Source organism: Solea senegalensis, linkage group LG7, assembly GCF_019176455.1.
Source record: "Solea senegalensis isolate Sse05_10M linkage group LG7, IFAPA_SoseM_1, whole genome shotgun sequence".
In the NCBI taxonomy this organism is placed as follows: domain Eukaryota; kingdom Metazoa; phylum Chordata; class Actinopteri; order Pleuronectiformes; family Soleidae; genus Solea; species Solea senegalensis.
Genome location: NC_058027.1, coordinates 22817408 through 22830370, shown reverse-complemented (window position 1 = coordinate 22830370; position 12963 = coordinate 22817408). Strand labels below are relative to the sequence as shown.

The 12963-nt window shown below is 39.1% G+C and overlaps 1 protein-coding gene across 1 annotated transcript in view; it reads left to right on the top strand.

The window, feature by feature from the left end:
* Positions 1 to 12963, top strand: part of LOC122772647 (CUB and sushi domain-containing protein 1-like) — a 292253-nt gene that overhangs the window by 244943 nt on the left and 34347 nt on the right. The window contains exons 46-55 of the mRNA XM_044030836.1: positions 2375 to 2520; positions 3922 to 4002; positions 5234 to 5347; positions 6265 to 6381; positions 6570 to 6641; positions 8170 to 8316; positions 9805 to 9993; positions 10143 to 10328; positions 10914 to 11111; positions 12196 to 12369. Of these exons, the coding sequence (XP_043886771.1) occupies positions 2375 to 2520; positions 3922 to 4002; positions 5234 to 5347; positions 6265 to 6381; positions 6570 to 6641; positions 8170 to 8316; positions 9805 to 9993; positions 10143 to 10328; positions 10914 to 11111; positions 12196 to 12369 (1424 nt within the window). The remainder of the gene's footprint in view (positions 1 to 2374; positions 2521 to 3921; positions 4003 to 5233; positions 5348 to 6264; positions 6382 to 6569; positions 6642 to 8169; positions 8317 to 9804; positions 9994 to 10142; positions 10329 to 10913; positions 11112 to 12195; positions 12370 to 12963) is intronic.

Genomic DNA, 12963 nt, shown 5'->3' with positions numbered 1-12963 from the left:
TGTCTCTGCTGACGTAGGACGAAAGGGTGGTGCCGCACCCTGGACAGATCGCCAGTTCATAGTTTTTGAATTTTCTAGATATCACGAATGGCCGAAGAGTTACGGTAATGAGAAGTGCACATGCCAAATCCTGTCGGTAACATTAAACTTCCCTTTGCATGCTGGAGGGGAGATTTTTCCAGTGGTCACTGTTGAATGTTGTTTAGCACGGATGACCCTTCATATGAAGTATTATGTTCATCAAGCATCGCTTTAGTTCCCAACATTTAATTTGTGATGTGCCATCAGTAACAGCTGACTCCTGCAATCACTACTCTCAATCAAACAATGGAGTAGTATTTTTAAGCCAAGATATTCATTCTTCTGATCATTTATTCCACTGATCACTTCACTTGTAGTAGCTATGTCGATCCTCCTTCACCAGCCTCTTCTCTTCTGGTTTCTCATGAATCAAAATTGCGATGCTTTGTGCTTCACCGCGTCCTTTATATTCTATAATCTCAGTGGCGTTTGCTCACTGGTTTCTGTCCAGTACCACAGATGGTTATGTGACAGCGACAGCATCCAGATGTCAGAGACTAAAGTCACACTGTCTCTGTGTTCTGTGCCACTGTGATGCTTGGCTTGTTGCCCAATATCGCTCATCCATTTCCAACAGTTGCTGGTGGTTCTAACACCAAAGTAACATCATTATTTTTTGTATTATCTCTGTCTTTGTGATGGATTTCTGAATAAACACAAATCAGTACATACCGTATAAGTGATTCGCAGGTTATGGAGGATTCGGTGGTTTAAAATACAAAGGAGTCATAAAAGCTGTGACAATTGCAGCACTGTGATACATCACACTATTTAATAAAGAAAAGTCCCAAAACTATGTGTTATACTACAAATGTACTGATTTCTATTTCTTACACAATTTTGAGTCTTGATCATGGAAACATTAAAAACATTTTCTGTGCTGCTGCCAAGAATACGCTGCTTCTATTGTGAAGGGGTTTTGTTTGGTGTTCACTGAAGTCAGCTTTTATCACTCTTTTTGTGTATTTCTCCCAATACTACCATATTATTCCCAACTGCAGAAAATAGGTACAATAGGTTTACTTAAAATGTGAAAGTGGAGACCAAAATACCAACGCCAAATATCTGTACTTTTTCTGTTGAAGGCTTCTCATGTAGCCTACGTGGAGTAAAGTGGAAATAAAAACATCTATAAATGTAGTCCCTAACATCTAGTCACATTTTTCCCTGACACACTCTCTAACAATAGAACTAGCACTTTTTTTACACAGGAACTTCTCATTTTTTATAGCAGGTTGGATCCTTGTCAAGTTCAAAATGAATCAGATTGTTTTGTCACTCTTCGCGTTTGTTTGTGTTGCCTTCACACCGTTTTTCCCACCAGCGTGAGCACAGTGTTGAAAAACACCAAACATCATCCAGCTGACCAAAAATATAACAACTGGATGGTATAAATAATATACACCACCATACAACACATTTTTAAAAGAAAATCAGTGTATACGTGCTTCACATCATTCATTTCTGATAATTATACAGACTCTAGCACTAAGAATCATTTGCACAAAAGCTCCATGACCAAGACGGACAATAACAAATACAATGCAGTAAATGTAGCAGATAAAAACTATAATGTGGACATATGGGCTGAGATTTAAAACAAAACTTAATATGAATATTGCAATTTATGAATGAGTTTTGATGTAAACTATCCAAATAGCATATTTAGATTTTCCAAAGAGCTCTAACACCTTCAGAAGACCTTGAATTATTGAGGAGCCAAGAGAGCGAAGGCACTTTTGTGTATTAAAATTTTAAAACCCCAGTTTAATTCAATGTCATTTTCATTTAATAACCTACAAGTGAATTTAGGAACTTTAGAAAAATGTAACTTTTCAACAACATGCAATATTTAATGAGGGGTGGTTAAGCCTTTAATCCATTTATTTCCGAATGACTTTGATATTCAAATCACAACTTAATGTAGTTGTTTCTGTCACTCTTTGAAGTCATTTTTATTGGTTATGTTCCTAAATAAAACATATTATTATCTCTGAATTATGATTCTCATATTTCTTTATGTTTTACCTTTATCATTTTGTGATAAAGTCCTTACCTTTGGCACCTATTGTGATTTCTATTGCTATATGTGACCGTTTTATCATATAAACTAAGAATGTAACTCAAAACCTTATCTTGAATCTGAGTAAAATCTGGCCTGTGTTTCATGGTTTGTCCGTCCCCATCTTACCTGCTACCTAAACTTTATTTATATATGCATCCTTTCTTCCTCTTAAACACTTTTAAAAATCACTTAAAATCACTTTTGTTTGCTGTCTCTTTCCTTATTCAGGGACGGCCCAGACACGTCTAGCTCTCAGCTTGGAGTCTTCAGTGGTAACACAGCGTTAGAGTCTGCATACAGCACCAGCCCGAAGGTCCTGATCCGCTTTCACTCGGACTTTTCAACAGGAGGCTTCTTCATCCTCAATTTCCACGGTACAGATGCACACACTCGGTCTCTCTCTCATACACACATGCTTGGACACATGTAGTTTAAGTCATTCTTTCTTTTCTGATCTTTAATCAAGGAAGGGCTTTTTTGTGAGAATATCTCTCAAAGCACCTGCTGCAACATTTGTCTGCCTCTCATTTTATTGCTGTGTGCAACGTAAACGTAACGTGTTATTTTATGCACATAGCTTTTAAGGGACAGAATTAATGAAATACACATTAAAAGTTTGTCGAATGTTGTAAAGCTTATTCCTCCCATCCTCTCTGGTGTTCTGATTGTGTTTTCCAGCAGTGCTTCTGGTTTAAAATGCTTTTCAGAAAGTACTTTTGGTCTTAATGTAATAAAAGAAAAAGGTCAGAGGTGCTGAGACAAAGTAGAGAGGAAGTAACACTAGAGTGTTTTCTTCATTCAATCTATTCAACTGCTGTAACTACTTTTGCAAATAAACACGTCGTATTTTATCTTATGGGATGTGTTTACTTCAACACCAAACATTACTTAGAAATCACAGGTAGTGTGTGAACTCGGAGAGGCAGCTTTTGTTACACCTTTGCTGTATGTTGGGTTGCAGACTTTGTTAAAACCACACAACTGTAAAGAAAAAGGAGCAAACTTTTCTCTTTTTTTAAGTTGGTATGAATTTCCTATTTCAGAATGCAGGATGAAAAACATGAAGTTACTGATGATGTCCTTGTTATTGTTTGCTTGTGTTTGTAATTTAAATGAATGAGACACATTTCTTAGAGGTCAAATTCTCTTTTAAAGTTGTTCCGGCAGAGTTTGCCACAGCGTCGTTGTTGTTGTTGTTGTTGTTGTTTCGTCGTGTGTCATAAGTTCACCCTGTATTTGAGATTTGTTCCCCAATTTCTCAGTTTACCATACTAATATACTATACTGCATAATATTGAGAATAATGCTACCCAGAGACCAACCAGATCCTAGATATATAATATACATCTCAGGTTTAACAATAGCATATCATGTTATGTGACATAATTCATTTAAAGGCCTGGTACAGGCTCAGCAAACAGTGGCCACTTCACTGACAGTACATGCCACTTGAGACATTCTTAGGCTCAAAGTAACCTCAGGCCAAGTTCCATGATAAGAGAGCATGTCTAGAACCCCCTGAAGCATGGCTGCCCCTAAAGAACGGCTTGTCTTGATACTTGAAATGGTAAAGATCACAAATCCGATTCACTCAGTCATTGTCCACGCGGATGCTCTTTGCCGAGGGCACACTTTGCTTTTGATGTCGAGTCCCGTACGGAACAACCGACAGCTTCCTCTTTTTCTGACCAATTATCAACGGATATAAAAAAGATTCTTATGTAGAACCATTACCAGCCATTACATCAACACATCTGGATGTTTTCTCTCCGCAGCTTACCGACTGAAGAAATGCCCTCCTCCTCCTGTTGTGGACAATGCAGAGGTGATCTCTGAAGATGAAGACTTCCAGATTGGTAATAATCCTGAGTTTTTGTGTATTTGTGTAGCAATTGTTGACAAAAGAGATGCTGTGTGTGTTTATCTGTGTTTTTGTCACACCTTTTGTATCTTGTTAGCATGAGCTATGACGTTACCAAGCTTTTACCTTTTGGAAAGAAAATATTTCTTGTCATGTTTTCGATTTTCCCCTTTGCTCTGTATTATGTGATTTGCTCAAAGCATCTTACACTCAGGTTTTTGTGACCTCTTCGAGCTGTAATTCTCTAAAAAAGTAGACATTTCATAAAACCAAAGAAAAGGAATCAATTTACTCTACCATTGCTGCTCTCACAGAGTCCAGACGCTTCTGGCAAAGTATGAAAAAAAGCCTTCTTTTTTTTCTGCAATAAACTTGAAATGCTTTTGTCTTATGAGTTCAGAAAACCTTGTTGATCCTCTAAAGATTTTTTGGTTGTTTTTCTGTTTCTTTTTTGTTTTTGACCTTTTCAAACAATGGCGTGTTATAGCAGTTTAATTCCAGGGTTGAGAAACTTCATCAGACTTTTGTATTGAACAAAAAAGTCATTAGATAGATTGAATAAATTGACTGAATAAAACAATGACCCAGTGGGGGTGATGGCACTGATTTAAGATACACTGTAAGGTGTAAGGCAAATTAGCGCCACTTCACGACACCGCAGCAGCACGAGGACTGCGCTTGTTCATGGCAAGACTTGCTCCAATTGTCTGTGATCGTATAAAGACCAAAGACAGGTAGTTTGCAGTAATCATAGATCCAAATTGTACAAGCCCTCCGACTGTTCAAGAGCATGTAGCGACAAATTTACATTCACAAGATCTGGCAGTATTTGATACTTCAGAGACTGAACGTGTTGCTCATTGGGTCGATCTAAAAGCCAATTGCGCAAACTATTAACAAGCTCAAACGAAGGTTAAATGTTGTGTTTTTGTTCTGTTGAACAGCTTTCATTATAAAGAGCCCCCATGCTGAGAATAGATGTCCAAGGCTGCAAAGTTTAAGGGCATATAAATTACCTCTGCCTTTTTTGAGACTGTCAACGCTGCCTCTTGAAATGTGCTATCCCATGATTGCAGTTTCACACTTCGATGTATAAACCTAGTTTATAATAAGATTCCCCTAGGTATTTCTCTGCTATCGTGAACTGTGCAGATTTGCTTGTTAAATGTGTAATGATGCTGATGACGATGACTCAGTAGAGGTTTCATTATTTCCTCCTGCCTTAGGTGACATTGTGAAGTATCGCTGTTTACCTGGATACACGTTGGTTGGGAAAGCAGAGCTCATGTGCAAACTCAACTCTCATTTGCTCTTTGAAGCTCCGCCACCGTCGTGTCTCGGTAAGACGACAACACTTGGCTTACCTCGCAAAGCATAGACGCTTTAATATGTGTTCAGATGGAAAGAAAAGCTTTTGGAGTGAACATGGAGTGAACATGTGCAAGAAAGGTGGATGTGAAACGTTAAACAGCATTTCATTTTAATTTTGGAAAATGTACGGAGTCACTATGAAAAAACAATATCACTTACAAAGCCACATTGAATACAGCCTCCTGATCATTCCATCATATACAAGCTCTCTGTTCTCTGTGGGTTGCCATGTGTCATTTTGGGAAATGTAGAAAAACACCTATTGAAACACATTCTCATTTAATTATTCATAAGGGCAACACACACGTTATTCGTCTACATGCAAGTGTAAGCCAGTTGGCTAATTTTCAACTGTAGTCCTTTGGCACTAGATGTTTAATTAGACTTTTATAATAAAGCCTCTTGTTTTATGACCGTTTAAACAGCAAAGAGGTGTAGAATTCCTGTGTCCATGTTGGTACTGAAGGAGCACTTTAATGTGACACGTTAAGTTTGATTTGTATGAAGAAAACCCCCAAGAAGGCGGCGCACATTTAAGCAGCAGTTAGCAGGATTAATACTTAAACTGTGGAAAGTACTGATAATGGCCTCTGGTGTTTGTACACCAAAGTGAGTTCTGTGTTTAATTGCTCTAAAAGATGCAAAGCCTTTCCCATCAGACAAAATGGGAAATGCCCTTTCCGCTTGAAAGTAAGAGAAACTATAATAACAATACAAGCGGCTATGTCATGTCGAGTTTCCTGGCGGTAAAGGCAGAGAACATGATCATGTGAATTTAAGATTAAGCCCCAACATGGTCCTTGTGCATCCATGGCCAGTGCAAGCAAGTGGAATGTAACCTGAGTTGAGCTGCTGTCTGATTGTCTTTTGTCTGTTACCCCTCCAGCCCAGTGCCCAGCCAACGAGGAGCGATCTTCGTCATCGGGAGTCATATTAAGCCCTGGGTTTCCTAGCAACTACCCCAACAGCCAGACGTGCTCCTGGCTTTTACGTATGGTTGCAGGTATAGTTTTCTGTCCATGGGGTCAACAATATGTAGTGTGTGTGTGTGTGTGTGTGTGTAGACTGCAAAGCAGAAAAATGTGTTTGTAAGGCTGTGTTCACAGCGGATCTATATACATAATGTATGTGTATGTGAGGCATAAAGCTTTTTCTAGGTGCAATTGTAAATGTGTTTCTTTTGTTTCCCAGGTTTCACCATCAACATCTATGTGGAGATGTTCCACAGCGAGAAGCAGTTTGACGAACTCGAGATCTTTGATGGTACACCAATCTTTCTTTTTCTAGACATGTGTTCACATACAAAACAAAGAACCCCAACAGTTAATAAATAGTAGATTACTTAGTAGTAATACTTCACTGATTTGCATTTAGCTTTGTATTACTAGAATAGGTGTCGTATTTTTGAAAGATTTCGCTTCCCAACCTCAGTTTCCCCTGAGTCGAGAAATATCTTCATTCTTTCTTATAGGAAGCACAATTCCTTAAAAGTACTACCCCTATTCTAGTAGCTAAATGCAAATCGGTGAAGTATTCCTTTAATTTTTTATGTTGTATGTGAAGAACGTCCTTCAACTTTACAAAACTCTATGATTGACAACCATCTTGGAGTCTTTCTCAGGCCAAAGTTTCATCCACCGCTCGGTTTAATTCAAAGAACTTGAGCAGTGGCCATATCATATCGCATTGGAATCAGAAACAGCCACAGCAGCTGTCAACATGTTATTTTTCCAGCCCAGGGTTTCTCACTCCTGCATGTGGAAGAGGTTTCCCTGCTCCAAGTAGATGGGTCATTATCAGGCTTCTCCAGAGCTTGATGATGAGCTGACCATTTGAATCAGGTGTGTTGGGAAACATCTAAAACATGCAGCTCTGTGGATCCCCATGACCAGGGGTGAGAAACCAAGTTCTTACCCCTTCATTCTCATAGTCATTAAATCATTTTTAGTACAGGATAAATGGATTCCCTCTATAGAATGTGCAGAATAGTTACTGTCTGAAACTAACCAAGCCTGGGATAGATGAACCCAAACCTGACCTGAGCTAACACAGTCACATCTTTCACTCATAGCTAGGCTAAAGTTAGCCACACAATTAGGCAGTCAGACGTCGATTTACCTACCTCTGTGCTGCTGCATTGCCCTGATGATGACGACGCACACACAAGGTGAAAACAATTGCAATGAATAATAATAATAACTTTATTTGTGAAACCATTTTCATCAAAGGACTTTGTACTTTGACAGTCAAAGCAAACGCAGGATACTCCAAGGACAAAAATGAGAGGAAATAAAGCCAAAAGCTACAAAATACAGTAAATATCAATATAAGTATAAGAGAAATAAAAGTGGGAAGAAGTGGTGACAAATAAAGCAATGGGAAGAAAGATGACGTTGCATAAAAACCAAAACTACAAAAAGTAAAAACTAATAACAGCAACAAAACACAAGCTGAAAAGATAAAATAAAGACATCGAACCAAGGCAAGTATGTAAAAAAGTAGGTTTCACTAAGTGATTTAAAAGATTCTACTGAGTCTGCATGCCTTATCTCTTCACCTATAGCTTGCAGAAACAGAAGGACCCTCCTTGTAATGATGCGACCTGGCTCAGTGTTTGTTCATTTCAATCCTAAAACAACTGTGGGATCGAAATTTGTGAATTAGTGATACACACATATGAACATATACATCCGCCCACAACACAGACAGCTGAAGAAAATGGCAAAATCAAAGAGGATGTATGTACAGTGCACTGTGGAAGCTCTGGTGTCTCACTAATGTGTTTCTCTAGGATCCTCAGGACAAAGCCCCCTGCTTGTTGCACTAAGTGGTAACCACTCATCTCAGCTCAACTTCACGTCGAAAACAAACCAGCTCTATCTACGATGGTCCACAGACCATGCAACCAACAAGAGAGGATTTAAGATAAGATATTCAGGTACAGCCATTGTCTTTCTCTTGGGGATTTATTCTTTTAAGATGGTGTCATAAAAATATCAGCTACATCTCTATCAACAATTTCTTTTCTCATTAATATAAGTTATTGTGTCGTTTTTTTTAATGCAACAGGCTGAAATCAAGACATTAGCCATTTATTTTTGTAAATATTTATACATGCAGTCTGTTGTCTGTACAGTTTCTTTCCAACAGGGCCACGTTGTAAGCATTAGCTGTGTTTAGCCGTGTTAGATTTAAATCATCTGCCCCAAATGGCTTTTAACTTGTGAAGAATTTGTTGAATATCTCCACCAATCTCAGTCACAGAAAATACAATTTAAAGCACTGCTGATCCTGTTTGAGCTTGAGAGGAGTGAGTCACAAAGTCAATCTCCCGGGTCTCTACACTGGGGGAAAAAAAAAAGTGTGCTATATTTTATTTTGTGGGTTATATCAGCACAATGGCCTGGAGTAATAGTATTGTCTTTTCCCCACGGTGTTGTATTGCCCTGACAACGGCAACTATCGAGAGAACAGAGAAATTTGCAGTGGATTTTTCACTTCCCATACACGATTAATGCTCTGTTGTGCTTCAAATTGAAACGCACCCCACGCAAAGTGTGTATGAATGTATGAATGAATGGTTATTAAGTACTTATGATATGGATTTGTCGCCTTTTAGTTGTGTTCATTCAGTGTACAGGGAAGAATATATTATGTCCTTGAAGGTCTTTTTTTTTGAGTTTGTGTGTTTACCTCTGTATCATGATGAAGATTAATATTAACAAAAAAATAACACTAAATGAAAACAACATTTTTTTCTATTAAAATTTTCAAGATAGTCCTTGATTATTTCTGCAGCCTGAGAGTGATAATGTTAGGGAGAAGCTGTCTAAGACATGAAACTAGTTATGCAAATGAAACAGGTTCACAGACAAGGACATTCTGTATCAACCACTGTGGAGGAAGATGGAAGATACTTTTTTAAAAATAAAGGTTCATAAATCAAAATGGAAATTACAGAGCGGCTGTGAGGCCTGAACGGAGTGGAAAAAGAATTCCACCAATGACTATCCAGCTGGGCGAAGAACTAAGACCAAGTGGTGCGATACCTATACCAGACAGGGAAGACAAAGCACGAACTAAGTGGTCTATTGTGGTGTTTTTTTCTCAGATATTTAGAATTTATTCTGAGCTCTAGCGCTTTTGCATCTATGCTCAGTTATGGATAAAACCATGAAATAGCGTGAGAGGGTTTCAGAACAAGTATTTTTCTTTATGTGAATGTTCCGCTAACTTGTTGGCAGATTTGTGAAAATGTTGACTGAGCTCAGTGTTTACGAGCCAGAATGGTACGAGTCATTGTCACTGTGTCTTTTCTCCAAACTGACTGTCAGCGTCAGAGTCTTAGTGCCATAATGTTTTGATGCTGTGAGCTGAGACAACCGCAGAAACGTGTCTTATTTCATTATCCTCTCTGTCACTCCAGCTGCTTACTGTAGCATTAATGATCTCCCAGCAAATGGGGGTGTGGTCAACCGAACCAGACTCCGCCCTGGTAGCCGGCTTCAGTTCTTTTGCAACCATGGTTACCGCCTCGTGGGGTCAGCCAATGCTACCTGCAGGCTCCATTCCAATGGGCTTTTCCAGTGGGACACACCGCCACCTTTTTGTCAAGGTAGAATTTATGCTCTTGATCTCATACTTTTGGGCCTCGTTGGATGTGCTGATAAATAAAGAGCTAACTCAGGATAAAAAAAATAAAACTTGCTGTGTCAGCGGAATTCCCTCCAATACACTTAACTGTATGTCTTTGTGATGTGACAGCTATCTCGTGCGGAATCCCTCAGTCACCAGGCAACGGGAGCTTCCACGGTTACCAGTACACAGTCGGTAGCCAGGTGACCTACCACTGTAACCACGGTTACCACCTTGACCCCGGTGCTCCAATGACACCAGAGTGTTTGGAGGACGGTAGCTGGAGTAACGCTGCCTCAGCACCCAGATGTCTACGTAGGTTTTTTTTTTCTCAAAGTTCTTATTTAAAACCAGTCAAAAGAACAACAACTTTTTTGATCCGTTTTGTGGTTACCATGTTGTCTCGATTACATATAAACAAACTTGAGATGCGATTGAACTCCCAGAAAAAAGCTGGGCAGTAGACCTTGGAATATTATTCATTGGCAACCGTGATTTACATATGACAGAAATAACATTCTCTGCTAATGCTTTGGCTTTCTATTCAATGCCATGTTAGTGTGTCAACACAAACATGCTGTAACGTTTAAATGATTAGTGTGTCTGATGTAGAAGTACCTGTTGGTAGGAATTGAATATAATATCAGTAGTTTGTTTTAGTATAATAAGCTTAAACAAAGAGGAAACCACCTCAGAATGAGCTCTTTATGTCCATATAGAGAGTGGATCCTCATCTAAGGAGGCAAATATAACCATGACCATCTTCACATTATCTAGACGCCACTATAGAATATCCCATATGCCTGAAAAAGGACGGTTGAGGGGAGTGACTTTCACCCTCACCACTAAACCCTGCACAGTCTTATTTTTTATTTAAATGTGATACGTTTTGTCTCCTAGCGGTACACTGCCCGAGCGTTGAGGGCATCTTGTCCGAGCACACGACCTACCACCTGCTCTACGGTAGGCAGGGAGAGTTTGGTTCCATGGTGATGCTGGAGTGCTCAACAGGATACTATTTAGGTGTCGGGCATCGGACACTTCGCTGCCTCGCCAACGGCACCTGGGAGGGATCGGATAATCCAGCTACTTGCAAGAGTAAGTATTGATGCACATGGTCCCAGTTCTGTCCATCAAAACTCACATTTGATACTGTGCTCAAATTCATCTGGCACACTACATACAGTAAGATAATAAAAGTGTACTATCACTCAGTGTTTGTGCTCTTGTTCACCTCCCTCTGCACTCAAGACGACATAGAGTGTAACTGTATTTATGAGTCTACACAGAAATATGGCCATGTTTGATTTAGGGCATCTCTCTGATTCAACACATGCCCGCGTACGGTATATTCACGTTCATGAATCATTTCACACTCTTGCGCGGATAATTTGTAACTTCTTGCATCGTGTTGGGTTACTTAAAGTGATGACTTTCACGGGTAAGGAACCATATAAACCGGGAGATAAATGAGCCACTTCATACACATGGAAACACCTGCGTGATCCGGAAACATATGTAAGCAAAAAGAAGCAATAAAATCATTTGCAGCTGCTGCTGCTACAACATATTTATTGACCCGATTACTTCAATATTTAAAATGGTTGCCAGCACGATATGTATTTACCCTACAGCCACTTAACGACAGCTCAATATTTTCAAATAGTGGCAACCAATTCCAACAGAATGAATTCCCACTTTCCATAAATGTGGAGTGTATGTTGGGGTTCTGCTTATTTCATAAAGTGATGCACCAAGGCAACAAAACGAAGACTTACATTACATTACATCTCACATTAGACCAGTCACTTTACTATCCTAATTTTTTGCTCATTAGTGCGGCATTGACCTACCTAACTCTGCAGCAGAGCTTAAGGGATTTGGCAATAAAACAGAAGTACCTATTCTTCAAGCTGGCCAGTTGTTTGCACACAATGTCTCCAAGGAATTAATGAACAAAGGATCTTAAATCCTCTGACCTAATTCTAATTCAGGCAGGTATAGTGTACACCTTATAATGTATACCTGATGCTAAATAAGTAAGTAAGATGTAACTTATCTGTCTTTCCTAACATCATAACATACCCACACATATCATTATCAAGCTACGAGTGTTGAAATGTTTCCCGTGTCATGAATTTCTTTAACGACATACTCTTATGATATTTATTTTCTTATTTAGTCATCTCCTGCGGTGAGCTCCCTTCTCCACCCTTTGGGACCAAACTAGGGATGTTGACCACATTCGGAGCAACTGCAATCTTTATGTGTAACCATGGCTACACCCTGGTGGGGTCACATGTCAGAGAGTGCGGCGCTAATGGGCTGTGGAGTGGTGCCGAAACCAGATGTCTCGGTAAGGTTCATTAAATGTGACGTGCGTTGTGTTGTGTCTTTCCTCACCTTTAGACACTTTGTTATAAAAAATAACGATATGATTGATTATCAAAAGGGAATATCCAGCGGGTTCAAGTATGTTAATAATTGAAGAAGGAAGAAAAGGCATGTGTATCGGTTATGAAATATTCAGTAGCAGCTGTTAATGGTGCAAAATCAAAGGATGAAGGCATCTTGTAATGTTTTCTGTGTGTATTTTTGGTTTTGTATAACATTTAAAATCATCTGATTCTGCCAGAAAATCAGACCAAAAGAAAGTTGTTTGTTTTTTGTGAACTCTTTGGTTTATTTTTCTCTATATAATAGAGCAGTGGTTCTCAAACTTTATATACCATGTACCACCTGAGAAAATATTGAGCCCTCAAAGTAACACCATTATCGCCAACGTTGAAATACAGTGTAAATAGTCCGAGCAAAGTCAGCTACGGAGGCAGATTTATTCCCAATAAGATTGTTTTCTTCACTCATAATCCTCTCCTTCCTCACAGCTCCACTCCAATCACATGCTCTGTTATACACGGTAGAACAGTATTTCTAATTTTCCTCCAGATGA